The 27,548-nt window shown below is 44.1% G+C and overlaps 1 protein-coding gene across 1 annotated transcript in view; it reads left to right on the top strand.

The window, feature by feature from the left end:
• Positions 1-12,366: 12,366 nt before the first annotated feature.
• CD180 (CD180 molecule) overlaps positions 12,367-27,548 on the top strand; it is a 31,195-nt gene continuing 16,013 nt past the window's right edge. The window contains 1 exon segment of the mRNA XM_027732326.2: positions 12,367-12,458. Within this exon segment, the coding sequence (XP_027588127.2) occupies positions 12,367-12,458 (92 nt within the window).

Below are 27,548 nucleotides of genomic sequence, written 5' to 3'. Positions count from 1 at the left end.
TTGCTGTTACTTGCCTGTTCCCTTTCCCTGTTCAAATTATACTTAGGTAGGAATTGCAAGAGGAATGGCCCATGAGCTTTGAACCTGAGATGCTTTGCTTCATCCTGTAGGCACAAAGTCAGAGGTCACTCACTGGGGGCACTCAGAGAAAGATGTTCCACAAAACACTGAGTTGGAAAGGGGCCAAGGAGACTTCCAGATGCTTCACAACATAAAATTTTCTGTAAGATTTAAACTGCTGAGGAGCAAGTCTCTCTAAAAGCGAAGTTGTTTCATTCAGATCTTTTCAGTTTTGACACACAGTTAGATAAATCATGTCAAGAGATGAAGCAGCAGCCAGTATCAGGGCCTCTTTTTTACTCTGTCTGTAGCATCCAAGGAAGAAGAGGGAAGGGGTGAACTGAGACCGCTCTTCTAGTTCCTAAAACCTTTTTTCTTCAGTATTCTGTTAACACCTTTCCCTAATCCTCTTTGATTGTTGTATAGAAGTCATTTGTCTCAACTGTCGAAAGAAAACCAACTTAAGAAGCAAACCACTTAAAAATATAGCAGTAAAGCAATTTTCATAGAATCGTAGAATAATTTAGGTGGGGAAAGACCTTTCATCAAGTCCAACTGCCTTAGGCTAGACTAAATGAGGTTTATAACCACATCTGATCATTCACAGATCTATACATTCACAATAGTGAAAGGTGGGGTTTTCACTGCAGAAAATACTCTAAGAAATGAACCCTACAGACATCAAAAGCCCATGAGAGAGAGACCACCCCAGCAGGTTAGCTGCCAGACCAGAACAGATTGGGTCTTGTAGGTTCCTCCACATGTGTTCATCGCAAAGTATGCTAGAGAGACTCCTTATGTGCCCAAAGCCAGGAACATGCTTGCACACCTGGCTAAACAGAGCTGCTGGTGAGAACTGCAGCTGTCAGGGGTGTTGCCCCAACAAAATTATAAGTTACTTCAGGGTCAAGTGTCACCCAGGCAGATTCATTGCAAACGCTGTAGAAAGAGGTGAACGTTACTGCACTGACTGCTCCAAACTGAGGAAGACAAAAGAAGGCAGTTTATACCATAGGCACACTAGATTAGGAAACACTGTTTTCCCATCTCACCATGTCTGCCTGTCTTCCTCTCCCAGCTCTGCGATACACACAATCACACAGATGTCATCTGTTTGACATTTTAATCCGTAAAAGTCCAATGAGTTGACTGATAGGCTTCTCATATACCAGCTCATCACAGCAGGAGACAGAAATAGGTATGTGAGTATGGCTGCATCTCAGCCCCACCAGACAACTCAGCAGTGATGATGGGACCAAATGAAGTCTTTCTACTCATTAGATTCCTGTCTAATGTGCCAAGATGTTCTACAATGCGCCAAGAGCTTGACTACAACTCCCTGCTATATGTAGATGGCTTCTGTGATTCCCAGGTGATCTCTCATCAAGATATATCCCAGGCCTGGGTCTGGTTAGCTTTTGAGAACAAATGACACCAACAGAGTCATGGGTTCCAAAGATAATAATTTCTTAAAGAATACACAGTCTGTGGGGTAGAAACAAAGGTCAGCAAACAACTACCACTGCAGAGTCAGAGATAAGAAGTCAGAGCAAACCGAAGGAGATAGGGTTATCTACCCTGTTTTTTGGGGGGAACAGCAGAAACAGAAGGCTTCTATTGCCTTTTTTTCTTAACCAAAAGAGTACTTTGTAAGTAAAGTAAGTCTGTAAGACCTTAAAAAGCAATAATTTTCTTTATTTGCAAATAAGAGGTACTATCACATTCTCCTTTAACCTAATTCTTAGCCACTGATCTCTCTCTTCCCTGTTCTGGCCAGCTCTGCTCTGACACCCATCAGGCCCATGAGACTAGAATTAAGGCAGTAATTCTTACTGTGACAGCAAGATAATTCTCCGTTTTTATTAAAGGTCTTTTTCAATGAAATTTGATACTATTTTATTATTTGCTTCTGCAAGAAGAGGACCCTGAATCAATACAGAATTAACTAAAGGACCTGGGCACTGAGGGGTGTCACTGGTTGGCACTGGTTTGATCTAGAGGCAGAAGGACAAAGTCTCTCTTCCCCTCCCTTTTTACCACACTGCTGGCACTAAAAGGTATGAAACGTGCAAAGAGGATTCAATAAATCAGTAGAAGGACTTGTAGCTCTTTAATTTTTTTTAATTGAAGGATGAACTATAGGAAAAAGACTGCAAGAAGCAGGGAGGGAGAACTAGGGAAAGGCAGCAGATGTTGTAAAAGATCTTCTTGCATGTTCCCTGTGCACCAGAAATGTGCAGATATATGTTGGCAGAGCTACAGTCAGAGTCCACAGCAAGGCTACATCTCACACATCTGGAAGCTATTTGGCAGGGTGTAGAGTTCAAATGTTCCCTGCTTCAGCTGATTTCAGACGTGCTTCTCAGTGATGGGCGGAGCTGGGGACAGCTCAACCAACAGACTCATTGAAGAAGTTGTTCACTGCAGCTCTTGCTTGCTTGCTCTGATTGCTGTCAGGAGCAGGCATGGGGCTGGGCTTTCTCTCCCCTTTGGCTAAGGGGTGCCAGTAACAGCAGTGAGAACGATAATAGAGGAACAGAGAGGAGAGCAGCGGAAAGAAAATGGCACCACAACTAAGCAAAGCCTGGCCTCGTATCAAGAAACAGAATGTACCTGGACAAAATCCAGGGTGTGAGTTAGCTGGAGTGCAGAGCAAGCTATTCAGGAAGTAAGAAGAACTGTGCAGAAACACAGAAGGGTCACATTAGAGCCCATGTGCCTTTTTTTAAGAAATCCCTCTGTTTAAAAAAAAAAAAATAAATACAAACAGAAAAAAAGGTTCAGTTTCTCTACCCTAAAAGAAAGGCCATCTTAAGCCAGCAGGGAAGGGGAGGCACATTACTGGGTCAAAGCTGCTGACTTTGCACTGGCCCAGCATGGGAGTTCACAGCAGTCAATAGAGGTTAATTCTGCTTTGGTAAGAAATGTTTCAGTAGAGATGCACTTCTAGGACCACTTCATATTCCAGCTGGCACAATCGAGTGCCTGTGAGCTACCTGACAAGCCTAGTGAGGAGAGAGCAGTGTGATGCATGATTTACCTCATCATGATGAGCTCTCCAAGTGCAGTACACCTTGCAGTGACAAACCTGCCTGACAGCTTGCTGGGACCAGCTAATCACTATGCTAACCAAAGCCCTGCTGATTGTGCAGACCCCCCAGATATAGAAGAGGTCACAGCAGAGGGAGGTTTTCCCCACGGCACTGCATAGGTTCCAGCTGCGCCACACTGGGAACCAAGCCAGAGACTTCCCTGGTGAGAAAAGATGCCTTGTGTGACCAGGAGTCAGGGGCCAAGCTTCACCTCTGTGAACTGACCTTGGACCACCCAGACAGTGTTTACCTCATTTTCTCCCAAGTCTCAACCATGTACAGGAATTTAAAGGAATACACTGATCCTTTCAGTTCTTGAGACATTTCAGGCTTGCATATGAAAGATGTAGAGTATGCTACACACCTCCAGTTTTGCTTTCTTTTTTTCTGTCCAGAGGCATCCTGGAACTATAACAGAGAAAGAAAGGAGGAATGGGATGAAGCAGCATCTAAATGTAGTGTGCAAGACATTATCACTGAATAACACTGTCAATGGCAGCAACATTCTGCAACACAGCACAGGTCTTATAGCACCTCCACTGCTAGCTCACATACCCTCACTGTATTTGTTTGCACTTTGTGCTCTCTGACGTGTGTACCCAGTTGCAAGTGATGTTGCACTTTTACTTTCTTCATTCTCCTTCAGAAGTTGAAAAGCAGCAATATTTATCCACTCATTTTGTTGCTAAGGGCACAACGCAGAGCATGCAACAGAGAGATGAGAAGGTAGAAAGCCCCCCTGCAGTGACATCTCTCCATGGCCACTGCAGTCATCTCTACCCCTATCCAGGTGTCGAGCCATGTAATCTCACTTTGGAAACATCCAGTGGCAGGGTCTGTTAGGTGGGCTTGTCCTCAGAGGGTGCTGCTCATCAACCTGTCGGTCCAGCCATCGAGTCCTGCACTGACATTTTCCTGGGTCAGTGTTTCCAAATGTTTTCTTAGCCTGACACTACTGCCTCTCTCCCCTAGCCTCCTCCTTCCCAGCCTCCCCCATGCCATTCCACCACACACCCTGACAGCTTCTCCAAAACAAGCATCCACTCACTCCTTATCCCTCAACTACCCGTGCCATGACCCCACTCACCCACAGCCCTCCCATCCTGGCTCTGACACAGAGGACCCACACTGTTTCTTTAGCTAGAAGTTCAGTCAGGGATGAAAAAAGTCCAAGAGAAATACTAAGATGTTTTATATCAAGTTGAAATGACCAGCAAGTCAGGACTTTCAAATTGCTAGGTCTATACATCAAAAATACATCCAAGGCAGAGGACCACATTCATGGCAACAAAAAAAAACAAAACCTGAACCCTGGAACAAAGTTAAAATACATCTGATTACGGGGCTGAGACAGTTGGGGTTGTTCAGTGTGGAGAAGAGAGGGCTTAGGGGAGACCTTATAGAACCTTGTAGTGCCTGAATGGAGCCCACAAGAAAGCTAGAGAGGGACTTTTTACAAGGACATGTAGTCATAGGACAATGGGGATTGTCTTCAAATTGAAAGAGGGCAGGTTTAGATTAGATATTAGGAAGAAAATCTTTACCATGAGGGTGGTGAGGCACTGGAATAGATTGCCCAGAGAAGTTGTGGAAGTGTTATGGTCAGGTTGGATGTGGCCCTGAGCAGCCTGGTCTAGTTGCAGATGTCCCTGTCTATGGCAGGGGGTTTGGAATTAGATGATTTTCAAGGTTCCTTCCAACCCACTCCATTCTGTAAATCTGTGATTATGGTGACTAGAAAATTCCAGCAGACTATGATTGAGGTAGTTAGTCTTTTCCCTACAAATAGCTTTACTAGAAAATACAAGTGAAGTATAAATACCAAATTCACTTCCTTTTTTTAACCTGCTCTGCCTAGCACCATCACAACGTGGTGCTGTGAAGCTGGACAGTCTCCAGAGGAGGAGGAATTCAAGCACAATGTGCAAATTCTCTGCCTCTGCACAATACCTTCGCTATCCCAGCCTAAAGGAATAAATGAAAATGGTTTTGAAATAGGAGAGCACCCACTGGAACCACCTTCAATACCTGTGTTTGGCTTGTATGTAAATACTCTGAAATACAAAACAAGCTGTAAAAGCAGCTGCAAAACAGGGAACAAGCAGCAGTCCTCCAGCCTTGCGGGTGTGGAGACCCGCTGGAAAACCATAACCACACCAGATTGATGTGCCCGAGCTCTCAGTCACAACACAAACAAGAGTTATCCCATCTTTGCAAGGTAGTGCTAGCAGTCATGGGGTATAACAGTTTAAGAACATTAAGCAACAAGGTCTGTAAAGAGAGGAATATATTTTATTAGACCCACTAACACAGTTAGACAAAAAAAAAACCAGACCAGCTTTCAGCATGCAAGCTTTTTCTCAGGTCTGAAATGGAAGTGTGTTACCCCAGAGAAGAGCCATGATCCTGGGGAGCACAAAGAATCTGAGAAAATAATGGGATACTGAAATTCAGTGGATTATTCCCTCATATTTGAAATATTAGGATGCCTGTTGACTAGCACAGTGTTTGGCCAGGGGAAGAGGTCAGCGAGTTGCCTTCCACAGGCTCTCCAAAAGCCAGTGGGAAGCAACCACACTGCAACGGGCAGAGCAGACCCTCCCACAGCAGACCAGGCTGCGACTGGGAACCTATGCACCTGGGACATCAACAGCTGAGGAGCAAGCAGTGTCCAGGTTCCCAGGCTCGGAGGGGTTTTCAAACAACGTATCAATTGCAGCACATAGCTTTGCTCACAGCCATGGTGGAAGTCATGTTTATCCGTAAAGCACCTGCCTTGGTGAAGCTGCAAAGGCCAGTGCCTCACTTGTGTTAAGGCTGAGCTGGGAGCCTGTAAGCAGTTACAGTGTACAGCAATGGGGCCATTTGGGGGTTTTAGAATCCTGCAAAAAAGAGTTTACAAGAGATAATGTTATTTTTTCCAGCTGTTCACAGAACTTGCCACATCTCTACGGAGAAACTTCTTTTAAAGAAAGCCCTTACAGTCAGCTTCAAGTACACTGAGAGAAATAAATGCTCTTTTTCCACTGAGGTAAAGGTCCAGTGGCACATGAAGAAAAGCCTGCGCTCCCTTGGAGAGATGACAAAACCCAGTGCATTAGCATTGTTCTGCCTGTGCAGAGGCCACTGCAGCTGCCCTGATTCATTCTGTATTCTCTTTCTTGCAGTCTATACAAAGGGAAAAATGATGAAACTGTAGCCCAGACCTACTCCCACAATCAGAAGGCAAACGAGTATGGAAAGAGAGCTTGTGCCTGAATTTGAATGCCTGTTTGCTGAAAAAGAAATCTGCACATGAAAGTTGAAAAAGGCTTGCTCTGGTAGAAATGTTCAAGTATGTATCCTGTGGATCAAGGGATGAAACTAATTAGGGAAGGAAGGGAGGAGGCAGCAAGTGGTAGGGTTGAACACACGGAAAATGAAATTTTTGCCATTGACATTTAGCAGTTCCAGATCCAGTACTGAGTGGTGCTTTCTACCCTTCTTTGGTAGCAAGAAACATTTCAAAATCAGAAAATTATGATACAGTCAGAAGTAATATCTAAGTTTCAAGGAAATGGAGGAATATGGATATTTTTTACTTATGAGGTCATTGTAAAAGAAGGGAAAAGGCTATACTTCACAGAGTCACAGAATATTCTGAGTTGGAAGGGACGCACAAGGATCATTGAGTCCAACTCTTAAGTGAATGGCCCATACAGGGATCAAACGTATCACCTTGGTATTAGCACCATGTTCTAACCAAGTGAGAGATGAACTGTTGAGTTGCATGGCATAATCTTTACCCATCATGTCTTCTCAACAGGTTTTCTGCTATAATGAAATCCCAAGAGCTGATGAAAGGGGAAAGCAGGCTGCCAAAGTGAGTAAGGTACTGTCAGTACAGAGTGACCTGACGTTTCCAGTGCTCAGGACATTTGCAAAGCTCATATCTCAGGTGATGGTTGGTTTTCATTTTTTATATGAACCTCAAAAATCATCTTTCTCTGCTCATATAACAAAAGCCAGTTTACTATTTTTAGAAATCATGTATCTGGTGTTAACCAAATTGAAAATAGAACTACCAATTTCCTTTAAGTCATGGGGCCTTTGTGGGAAACCAAAAGACATCAAATGATGTCACTGTCTATCTTTTTATTCTTCACCTTCCCTAAGATGATATCAGCTGTGATGGTCAGTGTCACATCCTCCACCAGAGGCTAAAACTGCCTCAGACTCAGCTCAGGAAGAAAAGCAAGTGTCTGAAGTGCTATCAGAGATGCAACAATCCTTCTGCTTCATGAAAAATCATGGAGAGAGTAAAGCACGGGTTCCACTGCAGCCTTGCTTTTGGCAGTCAGCACTCTGGTCTGCTAAGACTCACCTGCAGGACTTTGTAGGCAAAGTGCTTTTATGACAGTGGAGAACTGACGCTGTGGTACTTTGCCATTGCTACACTAAGTGGTTGTCCCACAAAGAGACTGAGAAACTGGACATGTTGCTTTTGCTTGTTGAAAAAATCCAGCTAAAGAGAGGAGATGATAGGGTTCTCTGCAGAGCTCAAAGATGGAGAGGAGATGCTTCCACCAGAATGACAAAGAAGTTTTCCTATCACACCAAGACGATGGAGCTGAGAGGTGCACTGGGGAGGAAGGGCAGCTCCACTAATCTTAATCTGCTCTCTAGCTCTTCTCCACTCTTAGGCTCAATGAAATTTATTATAAGTTCCTCATGGACTCAACCCATGGTCACAACATGGCTGGAGTGCCTTCCACAGAGAAGACACCTTACATGCTAGTGAATGCTAGTGTCATTGTTTGCTTCACATCCAGTGCAGATCTGTGTTTTGCCACACAAATTTACCCTCTTTCTTCAAATGCACTCAACTCTGTTCATTTCTGTTTGGAAAGTAACAGACTGAGCTTGGTCTTGAAGAGGAAGTTTTATCGCAAAGGAGGATTTCCTTCACCTTTGGACACCAATACCTCCACATGCATGAAAAGGAGGAAGATAATTAGAAAAAAAGCAGGCCTTCAGAAGCAAGTTTTCTTATTACCCCCATATCACAGATCACTATCCTCATCTAGTGACCTAACCTGGTGCTACAAACCAGCTGCAAAAGAGTTCAGCACATATAACCCTGGCAAAGCATGCCCTGCCTTGCCCCATGTGGCACTGGGTGCTGGGTGACGCTTTGCAAGGAGAGGCAGGATGTGGTATTGAACCCATGGAGCATAGTTCTAGTGTTTTGAGTGCTTTTTGAATTGCTGCCAGATCATTCTCCTTGCAGTGTCATGGGGACTGTTTCCATTTAAGGCATGACTTGTTTTGCTATTGTTTAACCCAGTGCTCTGTACTATTACATTTTTCCATGTTAATTATATTGGACTATTTTTACTGAAACATAGACGGAATCCTGCTTTTTTACCCCAGTTGCTGACTACTTATACACAGAAGATTTGCTTTGTAAAAGCAGGCATAGCAGCCAGAAAGTTTGATGTAGAAGTACCTAAAACATTGTCAAGGAGCTGGGACCACAAATTCTCCATGGGGTGATGAAGCAGGATGACAGCAATACCAAGGCCTCATCTGGCTCAAAGGAAAATCTGTATCTCTTTACATAATTTATACAATGGAACTTCAACATCATTGTAAATTACTGCAACCACTTTTGCCGTAGGCAGCCCCTTGGTTTTTTGATTCTGCCCTTTTTTTTTCAGAGACCACGGAAACAGAGCTAATGGGTAGAATGTGTGGTTACGAATGGAGTTGCAACAAAACAGTTTCAGAGATGATCAAAATTCAACTGTTCATAAGTCAAGTGAACTAGTGTTAGCCAAAAAAGATAGGTGATAATTTTTAAACAAACTGTTTAAGTATTTTTACAGTGTACAAAAGAGAATATTTCATTTGAGATTAAAGTAACACATTTGGTTAAAGTAAAATTTTCCTTTTTATTACGTTTCACTGAAAAGAAAATGGACACCCAAACTTCGGTGGGTTTCTTTCACTCCTTGGTAGCTGAAACATAGTTCAGTCCAAGCTTTCATTAGTCCAGGCCTTTTCAAGGGCCAGGCCTTTCATATATATTCCTTTCCCATTATTCCTACTGTCTGCATTAGTACATTCCAAGGGACATGATTTCTAACCAAGACATCAGTTTCTCATGACATTAACCTCAATAAATATATAAGACAACAATAAGAAACCATGTCAAATTTGTTTTACTAATCAGTTTTATAAAACTGTGGGGAAAAGTGAAGAGAAATCAAGAAAGGGAGCACTGATGAAGTTTTACTTACGTATTTTCATATGGGAATTATGACTTGATAACTTGATGTTTTCTATGTAAGCCAATATGAGCTGTGACCCCATTTATCTTTATCATTATCTCATATCTGCACCCTCATTGACATCTCAGTGGAAGAGAGTCTTCCAGAGGTACTGCAGGCCACATAGGTCCCTTCTGAAAGGCCACTGCATACTTTCATTTTCCCACCTGCTGAGTTTGCCAAACAGAGGCTCAGGTCTTTAGGAGCTGCAGAGAAGGGAAAATATGAAACTAGTGAGAAAGAAAAAAAGTGTATTTCAGGAATCAGAAGTTAGAGAGAATTACCCTGTCTCATTAGCAATCAACACCTTTTCCTGACTACATCATCCCTACTTGCAAAGGAGAGACAACAGGACTGTAACAAGCAGGAAGGAGGTTATAATCTTTATCTGAAATATTAATTACTGACATGGAGTTGTCTGAGGGCCTGGTAGCTCTTTCTCACCATCTAGCTGATCTACAAAGCCACATCATGAACCACCTCCCTTGGGCAGTCAAGTAGAAAGCCTATTCCATTAAAACATCAAACATTTTCATCCCATATCAGAATAAAAACTGGACCAATATTTTTGAGACAAAAAGTCATAATACTGCAGTCTGAACCTTTGTTTAAAATAATTACCACAAAAGCAACAGGTTGAGGTTTAAGTCTTGTTTCTGGCTCACTCAGAAAAGGATCTGAAATCCAGATTCCCACACCTCAAGTGAACCCAGTGAGACATAAGCATACCAAACTCTGGATTTTGCAGGGAAACCCTGATGTGTAGACAAGGAACCCTGGTGAGAGTGCTACTGTTGAGGGATCCAGATTTCAGAGTGCCTTGCAGTAAATATGGTGCCAAGACTACAGGATATGCTACAGGAAGCGTACAGCCATGGTCCTGCTTAACCTCTGTGAAGCTGAAGAGCTTCAAACAGATATTCTTTGTGTGAGTGAAAAAGAGGTTGCACATTTTCTTCCCCTTCCCCCCTCCAAGAAAAAGATTTCACTGAAATAAACTATTGACAGGCTCCAGCTGCCACAGAGAAAAGCCCTGGCTCTTGCCTGCAGTGGTAAGTCAGTCAGAGAGTTGTGGTCCACACCACAGGGTGTCTGAGCTCCCATGTGTCATGGTTTGAGATGGCCCCCCGGGAGTCGGGGGCTCAGAGGTGACTGGGTGCCAGGGCAGTGTTCCCTGGAGAGCCAATCACCACTCGTATTGTTCGCTTCTGCTCCAAATGCCATATACACAGCACTGGAAGCTGCTGGCAGTTTTTTTGTTGGTGGTGTCTGCTGTGTGTAGGTGTAGAGGGCCGGGGGTGGCTGGGCTCCTTCTTCCCCCCTCCGGGGGGAGGGGTGGGAAGGGGAGCCATGCAGCCCCACCAACTCTGCCTAGGACAGAGTTGGAGGCAGCATTTGGAGTGAGTGTTTGTGAGGGACGTGACTCACAGCACCTGAGGTAAGAGGAGAGAGGCAGGCTTTGCAGCCAAGCCCTCTTCCCCCCCCTTTTTGCAGTTAAGCTGTGGAGGGGGGCCTTTTCTTTCCCTCTACTGTAAAGTGGAGGAGAGGCTTAGCATTTAAGCAGAGCCAAGTGGATGGGCTGATAATAAAACAGCTTGGCGCTCGGGAGAAGAATCCCAGGTGAAATTGGAGACGGGCCAAGAGCTCGGGAGTTGCCTGCCTGTAGTGGTTTGGACCTTGTTTTCCCCAGAGGCTAAGAGAAGTGGTAGACCCCAAGGGGTGGAAACCCCTGGAAGTTTTGAAGTTCTGCCCAATGGGCGCTCCTGCAGAAATGTAAACATACCACAACCAGACCGGAAAAGAAGAGTTGTAGTTTGGTTGTTGTAGAAGAGGTGGCCATGTTGTAGAGCCACGAGGTAGGGGCTCTGAGCCCCTTGGGGCCTCTGGCCCCCTCCCAGCCCCGGCTGGGGGGATTGCAGAGACTTGGAACAGTCTTAGACTGGACTAAGCGTCTGTAGTTAAGCCGGGAGATGTTTTCTCCATGGGCACAGAGCAGCAGCCGACACTGACCAGAGAAACGGTGGCAGAGAGCCAGAGATAAGGACCTGAACTGGAGGAGCTGCAGAAGCAACATGGAGCACCGCAGAGGAGACTCCTGGAGGGAGAGCCAAGGGAAGGAGAGCCAGCAGCTGAGAGCTACAGAGTTCTTGGGGGTAAGACTGATACCAGATCCCCAAAACTCCCTTGAGACCCCTCTTGGAGAAGAGGGACATGGACTCCTATTTTGGAGAGCAGTTTTGGACACGCAGCACCAGAGAGAGAGAGGAGCTGAGAAGCTCAGAGCGTCCTGGAGCTGGACCGGGACGGCCAGATGGAATGCGGGAGGAGTTGACCTTGGCTCCCCCCCCTCGCACTGCTGCCACAGTGGCAGCCTGAGAGACAGGGTACAGAGGCCCTGCAAGAGATACCAGACCGTCACAAAGACCCCCCTGTGTCTTCGTGATATGACGTGGTGAAACGACCTTGTCTGGGGTTACGAAGCCCACGGAAGACCCCTCGGTTGTGAGGCGATGGGGCCAAGAGAGGCTTGGATACCTCCCTCGTGGACGCTGGCAGAAAGCCAGCTATCAGCTGCTGCATGCATGAGATGAGGAGAAACCTGCTGCATTAGAAGATCCTGCTGCTTAAAGACTGGAAGGGATCTGTCCTTCTTTCCCTCCTGGACTTTTATTTGGAGGGGAGAAGAGATCTGATCATTGTAAATACTATATGTCATGGTAGAGATAGTTGTGATCATGTGTATAATGTGATATGGTATTTATTTGTACAGTCATTGTAATATATTTCCCTTTCCCCCACTTTGGAGTCTGGTGTGTTTTGTCTGGAAAAACCCATCTCACATTAGGTTGAGATGTGGGAGGGGGCTTAGACTAGGGGATTGGATTTTGGGACTATCTCAAACCATGACACTGCCGAAGCTGACTGGGGGCAGCCGAAAACTGACTTGGAGGACGCTTGATAAGCTGAACTGCGCTGCAGCAGCCCACGAACCGAGGTATGAGACTGAGAAAGAGAGATCACACAGCAGACTGAGGAGAAAGGACTCAAAGCTACTTTCTTGGACTTCGTGAGGAGAAAGACTGCAGCAAACAGCTGAAGGTTGGTTAAGGAGCGTTCAGGGGCCCAGAACACCTCCCACAAGAGAGAGACTGTGTTACCCAACAGCCTTGAAAGGCTCTTCCCGGACTAAAGTTAAAGGGAGGGGCTTAAAAGGACTGATAGAAATGTAATATATGTATATAGTTGCCTTTAGTTTGTATAGTATTTATTTGTGTAAATAAATGTATATACTTCCCCCTTCCCCTATAGAAGCCTCTGGCCTGAAAGTTTCTCTCCAGTGTTGGGATAAATTGTGGGAAGGGATGGGGGGAAGTCTGGAAATTGGATTTTGGATTTCTAATGTGGCTCAAACTGCCACACCATGTTTGAATATCTGGGATACCAGGATAGAAATGCTGCTGCAAAGGGAACCTACAGCTCCAACTTGCAGTCAGCTACCTCTTTCTCTTGCATTCCTGTATATCAAGGCTTCAGTCTTCAGACTTACTCTATAGCCTTTTTGTTCCTCCCACTGGAGAATAACTAACTTGTTCAGGGAGCCTGGAAACACCCCAGTACATGCACACTGACTTCAAAATCTGCCAGCCCTCCCTGAAGCAAGGTGCTATGTTTAACCTTGGAAGGCTGCAGGCAGATGAAGACCTCTGGAAATTTCTGATTTATCTGGAGTGGAATAAATTGGAAGATACTAACAGCATTAAACTTAACAGTAATACAGATTTGGTTTATAAACAGCACAAGATTATGAAGAAATAAGGGGTCAGACCACTGCAGTTGCTTGATTGACAGGACTGCAAGCTTAGCGGAACATAGCAGAGATAATATGAAGTTACACCCTAAATTTGGCTTCACTGCTTGGAGGCAAAGGGGACCTGCTTCGTCTCGCTAAGTGTCTTCAGCAATCGTTTGTCAGCAAATAGAAGCAGCAATCCCCAGGTGCAAGAGAATTAGATCATTTTTCTTCTAGAATTTAGGTGCACTTACTTCAAAGATGATGTGATTGGAGAGTAACTGCATCAGCTCCACATAGTCCCTTGTTATGGAGATCTCTGGGCTGGAGCTGATTCTTTGTAACCAGTGAAACAACTAAACAGTGCTTTCCTCTACCAGCTTTGCTGTAAGTTCTCCTCTGGGAGGAGCTTATTGCAAATGAACAGCTCAGATAGTACTGGCAAAGAAGAGGTGGAAATGACACATCACAACTGTCAACTAATCCCGTTCTCTTATGGGAATTCTTCTTTCAGGTTTGGCAGCCCACACTAATCCCATCACATCTTTGGGAAACTGCTCTTTGTGCAGAGCATGGCAACCTGCTAAGCAACAACCACAGCAGAAATAGTGCACAGCTCTTCTGCATTAAGCTCTGCACACAGCAGAGAAAAGGCAGCACAGAGACTCTGCCACTTCAGGAACAGTTGTGTGAGAACAGAGGTCCATACTCTGTCAGATTAAATGTTTTTGGGAGCTGTGTTGTAGTCTCCTGTTGATCATATTCAATGAGCAATTGCAGGCAGTGAGGATGTCATAGGGCAGTGACAGAGGAACAGAAGGCAGCAGGAGGTGGAACCTCATTCTTTGGATGGAGCTACTTGGTGGAGGCCTTGGGAAGCTTCTCACCACTGGGTTCAAAATAAAGCTTTTTAGGGCAACTTCAATTCTTCCCTTTGATCTTCATGATGAAAAGCCATGAAGTGAGGAAGCTTTCAAGTAGAGTTGTGCAAGAACTGTCTCCTATCAGGCTGGAGTAGGCTGCTCAAGTTACTACTTCTTGAATAAGGCAGGTTTTGTGGTAACATTTGGTTTCCAGTCATGTGAAGATTCTGGAATCAACAAAAGCAAAGCATTCCAAGGTTATATATTTTACTGCAATATTCAGGGATCAGCTGGGGAGAGGTTAAGGAGTTAGTTAAAATTTCATAAAATAATTCAAGTATCTTACCAGAAGAATGTTAAACTCTTCTACTGTTGTCCTTCTTTTGTGAAATTCCAGGAAAATCTAGACCTGATTTCGTAGAACTCTTCAATATTAACAAAAATGGTTGAAATGTCTTCCTCCAGCTAGTTGTTTCCATGTCCCCCAAAAAATGCCTGACAGTCTTTGATATGAAACACCAGAGGCACTGCACTACAGCTGGAAGATGGAAGCACCATATTTCAGAAGTTTATTTAACATATTTGACAGAGTCCTTGATAACTTCTTGAAATTTAATTATAGGACATATATAAGAGAAGAAGCTCAAAAAAATATGATCTGAGATAGTAATTCCTGCTGCAGCTAAAGTACAAAGTTGTCTTTGGTGATTAAGAGTTAGCCAATCCAGTCTACCTTTCCATATGCCCAAACCACCAGATCCCACCTGGAATTTTCAATTTCTCCACTATACCTATCCACCCACCTTTTCTTCCCCTTTACAGGCTGCATCTTGCTCATCTATCTCTTTACTAAGAAAAACCACCAAAGCCACATTCTTGGTAGCACTATTCTTAGCTTTTTCTTTCCCCTGTAGGAACTGTGCAGTTCATGTTCCCACAAAACAGACTTACAGAAATTTAATTGCCAAATCAAGCTGCAGCTTGAACCAAGTTCTCATTTGACAGCTACCTTTGTTTATCCAGGCTACATACTATGAAGTCTAGTAACACATTTGCCAACAGACACACAAAAATTGGAGCCAACAGGGAGCAGTGACATTCAGAGCACATGACAAAGCCACTTTAGAAGTGGTGAGATTCCAAATATTCATCCCATGTCAGAATGCAGCCACAATTAACTTCAGAAGAAACTCCTCCCCAGAATACAAGCTTCTTATATTTTCTTTCATTTCACACCACCGTCCATGAGAATGAGCCAGGACACCTACTGCTGTACCAATAACAAAGCTGTACCACCTGACACTAAACATAACCAAGAGAAATCTGAAGCCAGGTTGTCCTCTCTTTCATTTTGCTCCATGCAAAACACTTTGAAGCATTGTAGACTCATAGAAGTATGTAGCTGAAAAGAATTTGAAAACTGTGAACTTCTTACCACTGTCCTGAGGCAGAATCAGCCTCTCCAGTGTCATTGCTGGGATATGTTTCTCCCAGTTGCTCTTGAAAACTGGCATCCTATTCCTGCAGTTCACTCTCATTACCATCAGAAAGCATTTCCCATTTTCAAATCAGAAACTTATTCACTGCTATTTGCACATTGCTGTTCCCTTCTTTCACAGCAGTTCGGCAGCACCAAAATATTTCTTTCCTGACTCTTCAGTCTCCCGTTCTTTAGGCTCAGTCTTGCACCATTAAACTTTATTTGCTGCATCCCTGAGAACTCATACTGCTCTTTGGTGGACTTCCTCCAGTTGGCGGCCAACTTTTCTGCTGTTGACACGGCTCTTGAGCTGGTTTGTCACAGCTTTGTGCATCTTCCTTATATTTCTCCTCATCTTATCCTTAATAGTACTTTTCCCCACTCTCTCTGCCAGTGGAGGATGACTGTTGCCTCATGTTCACTTTGCAACTAACTATACCCCCCAGATACCTTTCTTCCAAATTCCTGCCTATTTAGCCCCTCGCTACCTGTGCCATTCATCTCATTGCTTCTGAGAAAGCAGAAATTTGGACTCGTCTTTGTTGAGTTACACCACCCTTTATCAGCTCAAATGTTTAATTCATTGAGATTCTTTACAATTCAAAACCCTTCTGAGATGTGATCACAGCACTCTAACCATGGTGTTACCTGAAAATTTAAAGAACTGTCTCTAGTTCATTAAAATGTTGAGTAGTGATGGACAAAAACAGAACTCAACCAAACTTCTCACAAACATCTTCGCTTTTGATACACCATTTTCCCAGCCTCCCTGTTGACTAGGGCACATTTCTTGCTAATGAACTCACCTACACCTTCCCTCTGATTATAAAAACACAGTCCCGTCTGTCATATCTACTTATGGTGAGGTAGAAATGAAGATATTACTAATGAGGGGTGAGATTTTCTCAAACATAAGCTTCCATGCATAATAAAAGATAGCTGCAAAGACCTGTGCCCAAACCAAATAAAGAAACCTCCCATTAAAATGGGTCAGTAACCAGTGCTTAGATTTTCTTTCAGGGGTGTAGCATATTTCATCTTTAATACTTCTATGGAATCAAGCACTAAAGTACTCATGCAGTTCTTTCTTACAGCTCGGGACAGAGACAAAAACCAAGCAAGGGGAAAGTAAAACATCAAGAAGAGAAGACATCCCCTAACCACTGTAACCAAGTCTAGAGCTTATTCTTTAGGGAAAATGGAGCTACTGTTCTTTGATTATTTGCACTGTAAGTGGCATTTCGACTTGGACTTTTGCATTGTGCCAAGTGTTTAAGACCTGACTCTCTCACTAATTCAGCATTACAACAGCTTCTTCACATAGGTTATTCCCTGAAGCACTAAACACATTTAAAAGCACTTAAAAGGATAAGTGTAAATTTCTAGGGTAATCTTCAGATATTTCTCCATTGGTTGTCTTATCTCTAGCTTTTTCCTATAATATTCTTTTTGTCTGTATAAAATCTGACAATAATTAGTTATTTGAGAGTGTCTTGAAGATCAGTGCTTTTGCAGATAGTAATTGAAACTCTTTGTAAACATCTCCTTGGAGTAAAAACAATATAAAAACTAAAGCTACAGACATGTGATGTTTCTGTAATTAATTTCTCTTTTGTAATAGCAGATTCTCTCACGTTCCTTGGCTGAGGGTCCTTGTGAGTAACAAGTCAGAATGCTGGCCAGAATAGCTTCTGGATGCTGCACAGGTGCTCCAAGCAGATGCTCCCCTGGCAGCAGGCAATCCAGATAAGCTGCTGTGGCAAACTTAGTCCCTGCCCATGGTGTGACTGCAGGTAAATTTCCCTACTCCAAAGGCAGATTTACCCATCCTTACTGTTGGCACTGCATATTTCACCCATTTCCCACAGTTAAGACTGGGTCAGCAGATTAGGGAGCCAGTCTGTCTTTCCCATTAATGGAAGCACCACTGGTCTTTGCCCCAAAGGCTTTACAGTCTACTTTGAAGAAGAGCATGAAAGAACATGAATAAACAGAGGGAGGACAAATGGGGATCAAAGGTGTCCAGGGCAATGAGAATAAGATAGAATAATAATGTATATCTGCCGTTTCTCAATGTAATGGTTTCAAACTATCTTTAAAATCAGCTAACCTTACAACAGAATCAGGTTTAATCACATTGTGTGTTGTTTGATTTTTCTATTTTTAATCAGATTTTTCTCATTTCTCAGAGGTGTCCCAGAAGAATTAATTCTTAATAGAAACTACCTGTAGAAGGCCAAAGCTTTTGAACTAGTTCAGAAAGGCAAGTGTGAAAACAGCACAGGGAATTCAAGGCAGATGTGAGGAAATGAGTCATTTAGGGTGCCAGTCTAAGGAAGGAAGGGAAAAAAGCCACAGGGGAGATCAGATTAGGAGCTGATGGTCTAAGATACTTGGAGATCTGAGGATACAAACCAAATCCCATTTTGCTGAACAGGCAATTCCTGTGCCAGGACTTCCTAGCTGCAGAAGGAGGGTAGAATTGCCTTTTTTTTCCTACCAGGGGTATATACAGGGAAACCAGAGAGATTAAAGTGAGTGATGTCTTTGAATATTGCAGTTGACAGCACAGCACAAGAGTAAGGGCAGAAGCCTGGGAAAGAGGGCTAGCAACATGAATTTGCAAGCCTCATGCTGCATGGAGTTCACAGAGCTCTGCAGAGTTCTAATAAATAACAAGCTAGAGACATGTAAAGCTAGGAACTTAGAAGAGCTGGAAGATGCCCCTGTCTGCTGTGACTCACTATTTAATAAAATTAGGATTTAACCTTTTCTGTAGTTTCATGTGAATAACTCACAACCATCTAATACAGATTAAGCTCAACAGAGTTCTACTATCCTGTCTTGCTGTGAAATCATATTATTCCAAATGCTTGACTTCATTACTATGGAAGACAGATCACTGCTGTTACAGTACCTTTTTATGTATGACACACAAACCCTTGCTTCCTTGCTCCCTTTGCTATCCTTTTGCATTTTCTCGATCAGGCACAGAGTAACAAGAAACTGCTGTTGTAATTTACTCTGCTCAATATGCTATCTGGCTAAAATATTTTTCTTTCATATGGCATCCCAAAAATACACAAATATGAAAATATTACTACGGTTGAAAAACCAAGCTAGTTAGGTAATGTCAAACTGGCAGACATTCAGCATTCTTCAATTACCTCCCTTGTACATATGCATTCTGGCATAGCCTTTAATTAATGTGATCTTACCGTTTTTTTTCCAGTGAAAACATGTCACTAAGTACCCAGGACTCAGTTCAGAGCATTTTACTTTCTCCATTATGATTAACAGGCTTATTTTCTATAATCCCCAAAACCCTGCTCTGAAGACAGACTAATTAATTTCTGCCTGCTTTCTCCCATGCCACTACGATACATGAGTGCTTCAGAAAAAACATGTTCATTTTCACAGCAGCCTGAGGAGATGGACAAGGGGTAAGGATGTGTGGGAGGTAATAATTTTCATTTTACAAGAAGTAAGCCAAAACTGTGATCCTCAGTGGTGGCCAAACTCAAAGCCAGTCCCCCTGTTCCCATTCCACTCCAGACTGGAGAAGTATAAGCCACCCATCCCCAAGCTGGAGCGCAGTGCTAGTCTCTGCAGGACAGCACACACTTTAGTTTGTGACAGAGGCACCAACATGGGCTGGTGCAAGTCTCAAGGCATGTGGCCCATCTAGCCACCCCAAGGGATGAAGCAAGCTTGGATTGCCCCAGGGGAGGGTGTGCATCAGGCTTTATGTACGCAGGATTTGTGCTCAAAAATGGCCAAGTATTTTGGCTAAAGTTTTCCAGCAAAATCAGCTTGCCTCAGAGATCAGGTGAGGAAGTGCTCAACTCAAAGTCTCACACTTTGTCAGAATCTGACAATCAGAAGTACCAGATGACCATAATAATAAGCTCTAACCCTCACAATGAGAAAATAAGTAGCATGGCTGACCATACTCAAAATTGAGATTGATTTTGACATTCTGACAGCACAGTTTTAATTGCTGTTTATATCGCATCATTTTTGTGTATCCACATAATCAATTAACAGAGCTGTCAGCAGCTAAACACAGTCGCACTTGCACAGCAGCTTGAGGAGATGGACTGGGGTGGTCTCACCTGCGCTGGGTTGCAGATGGGCTGGTACTGCTCTGGTCATTGCCACCTCTACCCAGGGCCACCTGTACTTTCAACAAAGTCAGGAGCACAGTCACCAGGGTCACATTAACATACAGAATCTCAGAGTGGGTCAGGTCAGATGGCACTACAATGGCACTGCTCAAGCAGGGTCATCCTGGAGCACATAGCACAGGATTGTGTCCATATGGTTCTTGAATATCTCCAGCGAGGGAGATTCCACAACCTCTCTGGGCAATCTGTTCCAGTGCACGGTCACCTGCACAGCAAAGAAGTTCTTCCTCATATTTAAGTGAAACTTCCTGTGCATCAGTTTCTGCCCGTTGCCTCTTGACCTATTGCTCAGCACCACAAAGAAGAACCTGGATACATCCTCTTGACAGCCTCCCTTCAAATACTTGAATACATTTATGAGGTCCCCTCTCAGTCATCTCTTCTCAAGGCTGAACAGTCCCAGCTCCCTCAGCCTCTCCTCATAAGAGAGATGCTCCAGTTTCCCTTATCATCTTTGTAGCCCTCCACTGGACCAGGGCTGAGTAGAGGTGCAGGATCAGCCCCCTCAACCTGTTGGCAATCCTCTTCCTAATGCACTCCAGGATACCATTGGCCTTCCTGGCCACAAAGCGTCACAGCTGACTCATGGACAGCTTGTTGTCCACCAGGACCCCCAGGTCCTCCTCCACAGAGCTGCTTCCCAGCAGATCAGCCCTCATCCTGTGCTGGTGCAGGGGGTTATTCCTCTCCAGGTACAGGACCTGCACTTGCCCTTGTTGAATTTCAGACAGTTCTTCTCTGCCCATCTCTCCAACCTGTCGAGGTCCTTCTGAAGGGCAGCACAGCCCTCTGGGGTATTGGCCACTTCTCCCAGCTTTGTGAACTTGCTAAGGAGGCATCTGTCCCTTCATCCAAGTCATAGATGAGTAAGTTAAACAGTACAGCATTGAACCTTGAGGGACACCCTTACTGACAGACCTCCAACTAGACCCTGTGCCACTGATTTCTACCGTATGGAATCTGATGTTCAGCCAGTTCTCAATCCACTCATTCAGCCTACACTTCTTGAATTCGCCTATGAGGATGCTGTGAGAGACAGTGTTGAAAGCCTTGCTGAAGTTGAGGCAGATAATATCCAGTACTCTTCCCTCATCCCTCCAGGTAGTTTTTTCATTGTGGAAGATAATCAGGTTGGTCCTTTAGTGAATCTGTGCATACATATCCATATGCACTGGAAAACCTTGTTGCAAGGATACATACAGCTCAGGGCCACATTTAGTACCAGAGGTTTTTCATGAAGAAGCCAGTTTGTAGGAGTTCAAAGGACTCCAGTTTAATCATGACAGGTGAGTACAGTTATGTGGGTCCACCTTTCCCAGCCGGTGGGTAAGTGCAGCTATGAGGACGAAGGACCCTGGGAAGAATGCTCATACAGCCATCATGTGTTTAAGTATCACAGTCTGTCACAATCAGACTCCCTTGGCACAGTGTGATTACTAAACAGCAGTAACAGTCAGAGACCCCAGAGCACAAACTATTTCCTGAACCACTGACGTGAATTTTGCCTAGCTGTGAATAGAACAGACATGACTAGGTCTGAAACACAACAGCTTAAGAAAGATTTTCTAAAACTACATATGTGGAAAGCCAGCAGCTCAGGCACACAGACAAGTGATTACCAGACTCAGCTATACCTGTCAGATCTGTGCCACAGAACAAGTGCTGCGTGTGATGTGCTCCCTGCTGAATCTGAGAGGCCTTACAGTGAACGACATTAAAAAACCTGCATCAAATTACATTAATTCACTGCTACAACACATGTGCATTCAAAGGCATTGTTGCCGTGGAATTTTGATGCTGAAAAAATCTCCAGAGCAGTTAATTAGGGGTGAGATAAGAAAGGGTTTATTTTGCCAAGGCTAAGATGTTACAAGACGCATGCTGGCCGTGCCTGAGATGTTACATTTTATAATACCATCCATCCAATCCCAGATGTGTCCACCCTGTGGCCTTACTCTGGTCTGCCCCGGGGTCCACCCCCTGAGAAATGGGTTGGAGGTTTTGGGACCCCGTGTTCGTCCCACCTTCCTTTTCATCAGAGCACAAAGGGTACATAGTTACCTAATTCTTGACCGTATTCTGTGGTTTAGGCCCAGATATGCTGTTCTGCCAACAATCTAGACCTTGCCTTGACAAAAGACTAAACATCTCTGCTGTATTCAGGAGTAGGATTGATATAGGGGGCATAGAATGGGGTAGAGGGTTAAGGAATGTATAAGCAAGGGTGCTAGAGAAAGGGAAAGGGATAAAGGAGGGGGGGGAGGTTGCTGCTTCTAAAATCTACTTCCACTACTTATAAAACTTACAAGTCTTACAAATATTAGAAAAATAAAAAAAAACATTAGGGGCTTAAGGCATCAGCATCATGGTGGTGGTGCAGCACCACTGCCACTTTTTGCTCTGATAGCCAAAGACTGGAAAGCCTCTGCAACAAACCGTCATACGCCTATCTCTCAGAAACCTTTGTGATCATCTTCTTTAGCATAGTGGCAGTCACCCCTCTTTTGCAGCCCCTCACCAGGTGCTGCCCTAAAAGCAGCCAAATGAGCAACATTCATTTGGAGGAATTAATGTAACTAATTATATTCAAACACCAACACAATCCATCCGCAATTCTTACCCCAATTTGCTAGCTAACAGGTAGTGAGTCTAAGCAAGCACAGGCTCTTGCAGAGCAAAACCAATGAATTTTCTGAATATTCCCATGGTATGCAATTTTAAACCTAAAGATGAAGCAGAGACTTTCTTTAGTAAGATCTTTCTGCCAAACTCTCTGAACACATCTGCCTTTAAAGTAGACTTGAACAAAATATTTTATATATATTGATCAAGTGACACCAACAGGCTCAGTAAAATCTTCTAGCTCTGTTTTTAGGAGTTGAGAATAAAGAAAGTTACATTTTGGAGGAAAGGAGAGTAGCAAACCATGGCTACTGATATTCAAATGACAAAAATATCTGAGAGAATTCCAGATGTCAGCCATGTGTTATGATTTAATAGTTCAGCTGTGAGTCACAGGCACAAAAATCTGTTATGAAACACATGCCTGCCTGTGTGTGTACACACACCAGTGTGGACCACTTAAAACAGAGAAGTTGTAATTTTGAGGTCTTTAATAGCCCTGGAGAAAAGCAGTTAATCTGTGCTGAGGTGGAAGAGAATTAGCACAGTTTGTACTATGCCATGGGTGAAGGGTGCAATGATTTAGTTGCAAGGTTTACAAACTGAAGTTAGAACTAAAGAGAGGTTAAACACCCATTTGACAACATATGCAATCCTTTCAAATCCTAAAAGTCCAATCACACCCTGTGTCTTGAATAATCACTAGCCTAAATCACACACACCCCTGACACATGAAACTCAAGTCCAAGTAATTTTTAGCCCAGCTCTTCACACTGTAATATTTATACTGTAATTTATTAGGTACTTTTAGCATTTTTTTTTCTTCTCACATAAAAGGAATGAATATCTGTGACATCAGTGTTTAGCAAGAGACATCACATGCCCCATCTCCTTTCTGGTGGAGAAAGACAATCGTTTATTGCTCTGTGTGCAGTTGGTGTCCATGAGTAGGCACCCATTGCTGATTGATTTCAGCTATCTCTGGTTTTGAGTGGTCAGTCTGCAGGGGAGCTGGCACGCAAGACATTCCCTCTCGGCTGTCCTCCACTCCAAGGTGGACCTGACCAAAATAGGGACCTGTATGCGAGGAGAATAACGTACTTGGCTTATCAATTTTTCACTCCTAGAACCAGTGTTGCCTGTGCCATGCTCCCACACACTGACATCAGCCTGCTCTCTCCCTCCCTGCCTCTCTCCATCTGGGTGGCTTTTCCAGGGGCACAGCAAGTCAGGAGCTTTGGAATCTGGACTGACTGGTCTCAGGGAATTTGCACAGCAGTGAAATCCATAACGAGCTATGGACAGTTTGCCATCCCCAAGAATTACACCCCTGAACATCCACAGGCATTTGCATATTGCATGTTTTCTTGGCTGATTGCGAATGCCCATTTTTATTTGGACATGCTCATGGCAAGTCTGTGGACCCACAGAGCCATGTGAGTGTGCATGCAAACCTCAGCCAGACAGGCCAGCATATCAAGGGCACATCCATGTGGAGTGTAGTAACTGCATGATAGGCACGTACAGACAGACACATATTTTTATGAAAATTATACCTCTAAAGATATGTTTAAATAACACATATTAGAGGATTTTAATGACTCCATGAAAGGACAGGTGGGATAGGTGCAATAAAGTGGCTCAAGCAAAATCACTCAAAAGAAGTTCATGCTGGAGAGTGGAAGGATGAGGAGCAAACTTCAGCTGTGGGACAAACAGCAAGGTGCTCCTCAGCAATGGAGCTGGTTGAAGGCTGTCTGCTCCTTGGGGCCTCCAGGACACACTTACCAGCTGCTGAAGGGTCGTCATCAGATTCAAGGAACTGAAAATGGGTTGATGCTGTCTCTGTTCTGGTCTGGAAAAGCCAGAGGCAGATGGTGCTTGCTAAGCACCTGTGCGCCAACAGTGTACCAGAGGTTTTGGTCTGCCTCAGGAGTGCCTGCAAAGAGAACAACCCTCTGCTTGGGAACTCACGAGAGCGTTTTATATTTCCCCCAAAGCTCCCTACACTGTAAAGCACAGGTTTGGGGGCAGGGAAGGAAGGATGTTAAACCTTACTGGAAAAAAAAAAAACCACCAAACAATCATCAAACACTCTTATGCTCTGGTCTTTGCAAATTAAGATTTCACATGGGAATTTGGATAGGTGCAGTGTTACCAGATCTGGCAACGGCAGCCCCCTGCCTACGTAGTTGAGTCTTATTTATCTTGCTGTGGTTTCAACTTAGCTGAGTCCCACAGCAGTGAGGATTTCAGATGCAGTGTGGCTGAGAAGCAGCAGCCGGCTTTCTGCCCTGACAGGCATGGGGAGCAGCTGGACTCCAGCACTGGGCACTTGCTTTGTAGGGAAACCTTTGCCAACTGGCTCCCTGTGTGGTGACGGACTCAGGGCAGGCATGCATTGCCAGTAACACCTCGTCACAGAGATACCACTTATCTCCTGTGTGCAAATGGAGAACATCGGCTTCTTGTGGCAATTGTGGCACAGCCCTAAACAGCTTGCAACACAAGCAGAGAGCAAGGGCTGTTCGTGATACCCTCCTTTGAAGCATTACAAATATTGCATATAAAACCAGTCCCAATTTTGACAACTCTTGTAGAAAATCCCCAGATAAATGCATCTCCCTGAGCTGCTGCTATTTATGGGGGCTGGAGTGCAAAAGCATACCCCAACAAGGGCAGGAGTTTGGCTCTGTGGGCATGACTTGATAAAAAGTCAGGCATGCCATGAGGTTTGCAGACATATATAATAGAACAACAGCATTTACATGGATTTTTTGTGTGCATTGAGACTCAATGAGAAACAGGGCTGATGGAGGCAAAGTGGAACAGGAACAAGCAGGTGCTGCAGTGGGAGATGGCAGTGCATGGAAACAGACACAACTAGATTTAAAAAAAATAGACTAGAAAGGACAGAAATGCTACAGGAGAGGGTCACCACAACTCAACAAAGGCAATCTGCTGCTTCAGAGGACTGAGGTTTGCAGACTGGGGCCATGGGCAAAGGCCTGTAGGTGTCAAAGGGCCACTCTCCATGTGCTTGGGACAATGGGGCATTGGAGGTTTCCTTAGCCAGGGCAAAATAAGCTCTCCAGAGAGGTGAGACTAGGTGCCTACCCCACCAGCTGCCCCGGTGTGGGGCAGAGCCGCTCTGTGCTTACCTGCATCCTCTGGCAGCAATTTTTGCAAGAGGCCTTTTGATGATGCAGTCTATCAAAATGTGCATCATGCTCCAGCTGTTGCTGTTGGGGTTTGCTTTTTTCTGAATGATGATTTTTCATAAAAGCCTACCCACTTCAGAAATATCGTCACAGAAACAAAATAGCAGTAGCATTACTTGTTTCCTGGGGGCTGCTACCAAAACCATGTTAGAATAGCTCCATCTCGTGGAAATCAGCAGTAGCAGTGGGGGCAAACGACGACTATCTGGGAGAAAAGCTGTAGAAAAATACTGGCAACTTTCTCCCTGAATGCATGTGCCAGCAGTGGCTTTGGTTCCCATCCACAGCAGTTTTGCTTGTCCCATCTCTCCCAGAGGTTCAGCCCGAGCTGCAGGTTTGAAAAAAACTGTAAAATATCTACATGCAAAGCCAGCATAACTAGTACATTTAATCAGATTTTTGACATATAACTGTAGTATTTACACAGCTCCTGTATGGTCATGTTCAGAGGTCAGGCGAAGTTTAGGGCCGTCTGGTGGCTTCAAGCTCTGTCACACAGAGCTCCACTTCGGACTATGCCTCAGAGAGACCCCCTCTCCCACCATCACTCCCTGGCTTTACTGATTAATTTACAGCTGCATCTCCACCTCACTCAGCACTTTTTTCTTGTCTCTGTCATCTGGTTTCCCTTTGTCTGTACCTGTGTGCATGTACTTGTAAATCAGCGGAAACAGTTGTACTGCAGAGCTCAAATGCGTTTCTGTCTTTAAAGACTTTCCAGTTTAGATAAGAAATTCATGAGGTTACGTTTTAAAATAATAATTACTCCCTCTTTCCTAATGTATGGTCGGATTTATTCTCCTGTTTATCCAGACTCTTAGTTTTACTCTCTGATAACAAAGTTTATTTAAAACTTTCTGTTTAAAGTCTGTTTAATCCATGTCCTGGGGAACAAGAAGTGAATTTCAGCATGAAATACGTGTCCTTTTGGTTTTGCACTGTTGCCACCACTTAGAATCATCTAAGCGATGACAAAATCTTTCAGGTTTAAGAGGTCTGACAAACATCCTATAAACTACACAAGACATCAACAGGTCGCCAATGTAGATCACTGAACATAGATGCAACAAACTTCTCAGGAGAAAGAGCACTCATCTGCAAGGTGCACAAACATTTAAATAATGTGAAGAAGATGGATTACCCTGAAGAGAACTCTGCACTGCCTTGCCATGCTCAGGGTATCCCAGAGTGCCTTAGCAAACAGTGCCCACTCAGCACACGGGAGTGGGAGCTGAAACAGCAGAAAAGCACAGCAGTGTGCACTCCAGGGATCCCATACAGCTTGCAGCAATGAGGTCCAGATTGACAGCAGTTTTGAAATAGGACCTCGACAAGAAAGGCCATGGAAAATGCTGTTAACTGAAAATCTAGACATAGTCACGGTTGAAGGAAGGCTCCTGGAAGTAAATGGCAGCAGGCAACTCACTAAATCTGTTACAAACTCCAGCTCTTTGTCCTTCCCTCTGTCCTCTTCTCTCTAAGAACCTCCCCAAGATCCTGCTCCCTCCACAATGGTGGGTATGACTTCTGAAAGATTGGGTCCAATAGGAAGCCACAGATTGCTGTTGGTGCTGCTTAGATAGCTGTAAGAAGAACCAAGAGTTAAAACTAAATAAAAGGATAATACAGGAGACAGATTTTGGAAATCTCATCAGGATCACAGGAATTTTACTTTCTGCTATTGTTCACCCCACCATTCTCCTCTGAAGAGTTATTTTTTCCACTCGTGTGTAAAAAAGATTATTTGTATAGTACTATTGCCCACACCCAGTTTGTTCCATTTAATCAGGCCAAGCAAACCCTGTCCAGGGCAGGCTTACCACTCACAAACAGCAGCACATTGAAAGACACTGCTATTTCTATCACACTAACACAGCATCAGGAACTGCCTCTTTTCTCATTAAAATGGAGTGCCAGTGCCC

The sequence above is a fragment of the Pipra filicauda genome, unplaced genomic scaffold (genome assembly GCF_003945595.2).
Source record: "Pipra filicauda isolate LSUMZ 115617 unplaced genomic scaffold, ASM394559v2 scaffold34_size3990699_pilon, whole genome shotgun sequence".
In the NCBI taxonomy this organism is placed as follows: domain Eukaryota; kingdom Metazoa; phylum Chordata; class Aves; order Passeriformes; family Pipridae; genus Pipra; species Pipra filicauda.
The sequence above is the reverse complement of the archived record's forward strand: the minus strand, read 5'-3'. Positions and strand labels throughout refer to the sequence as shown.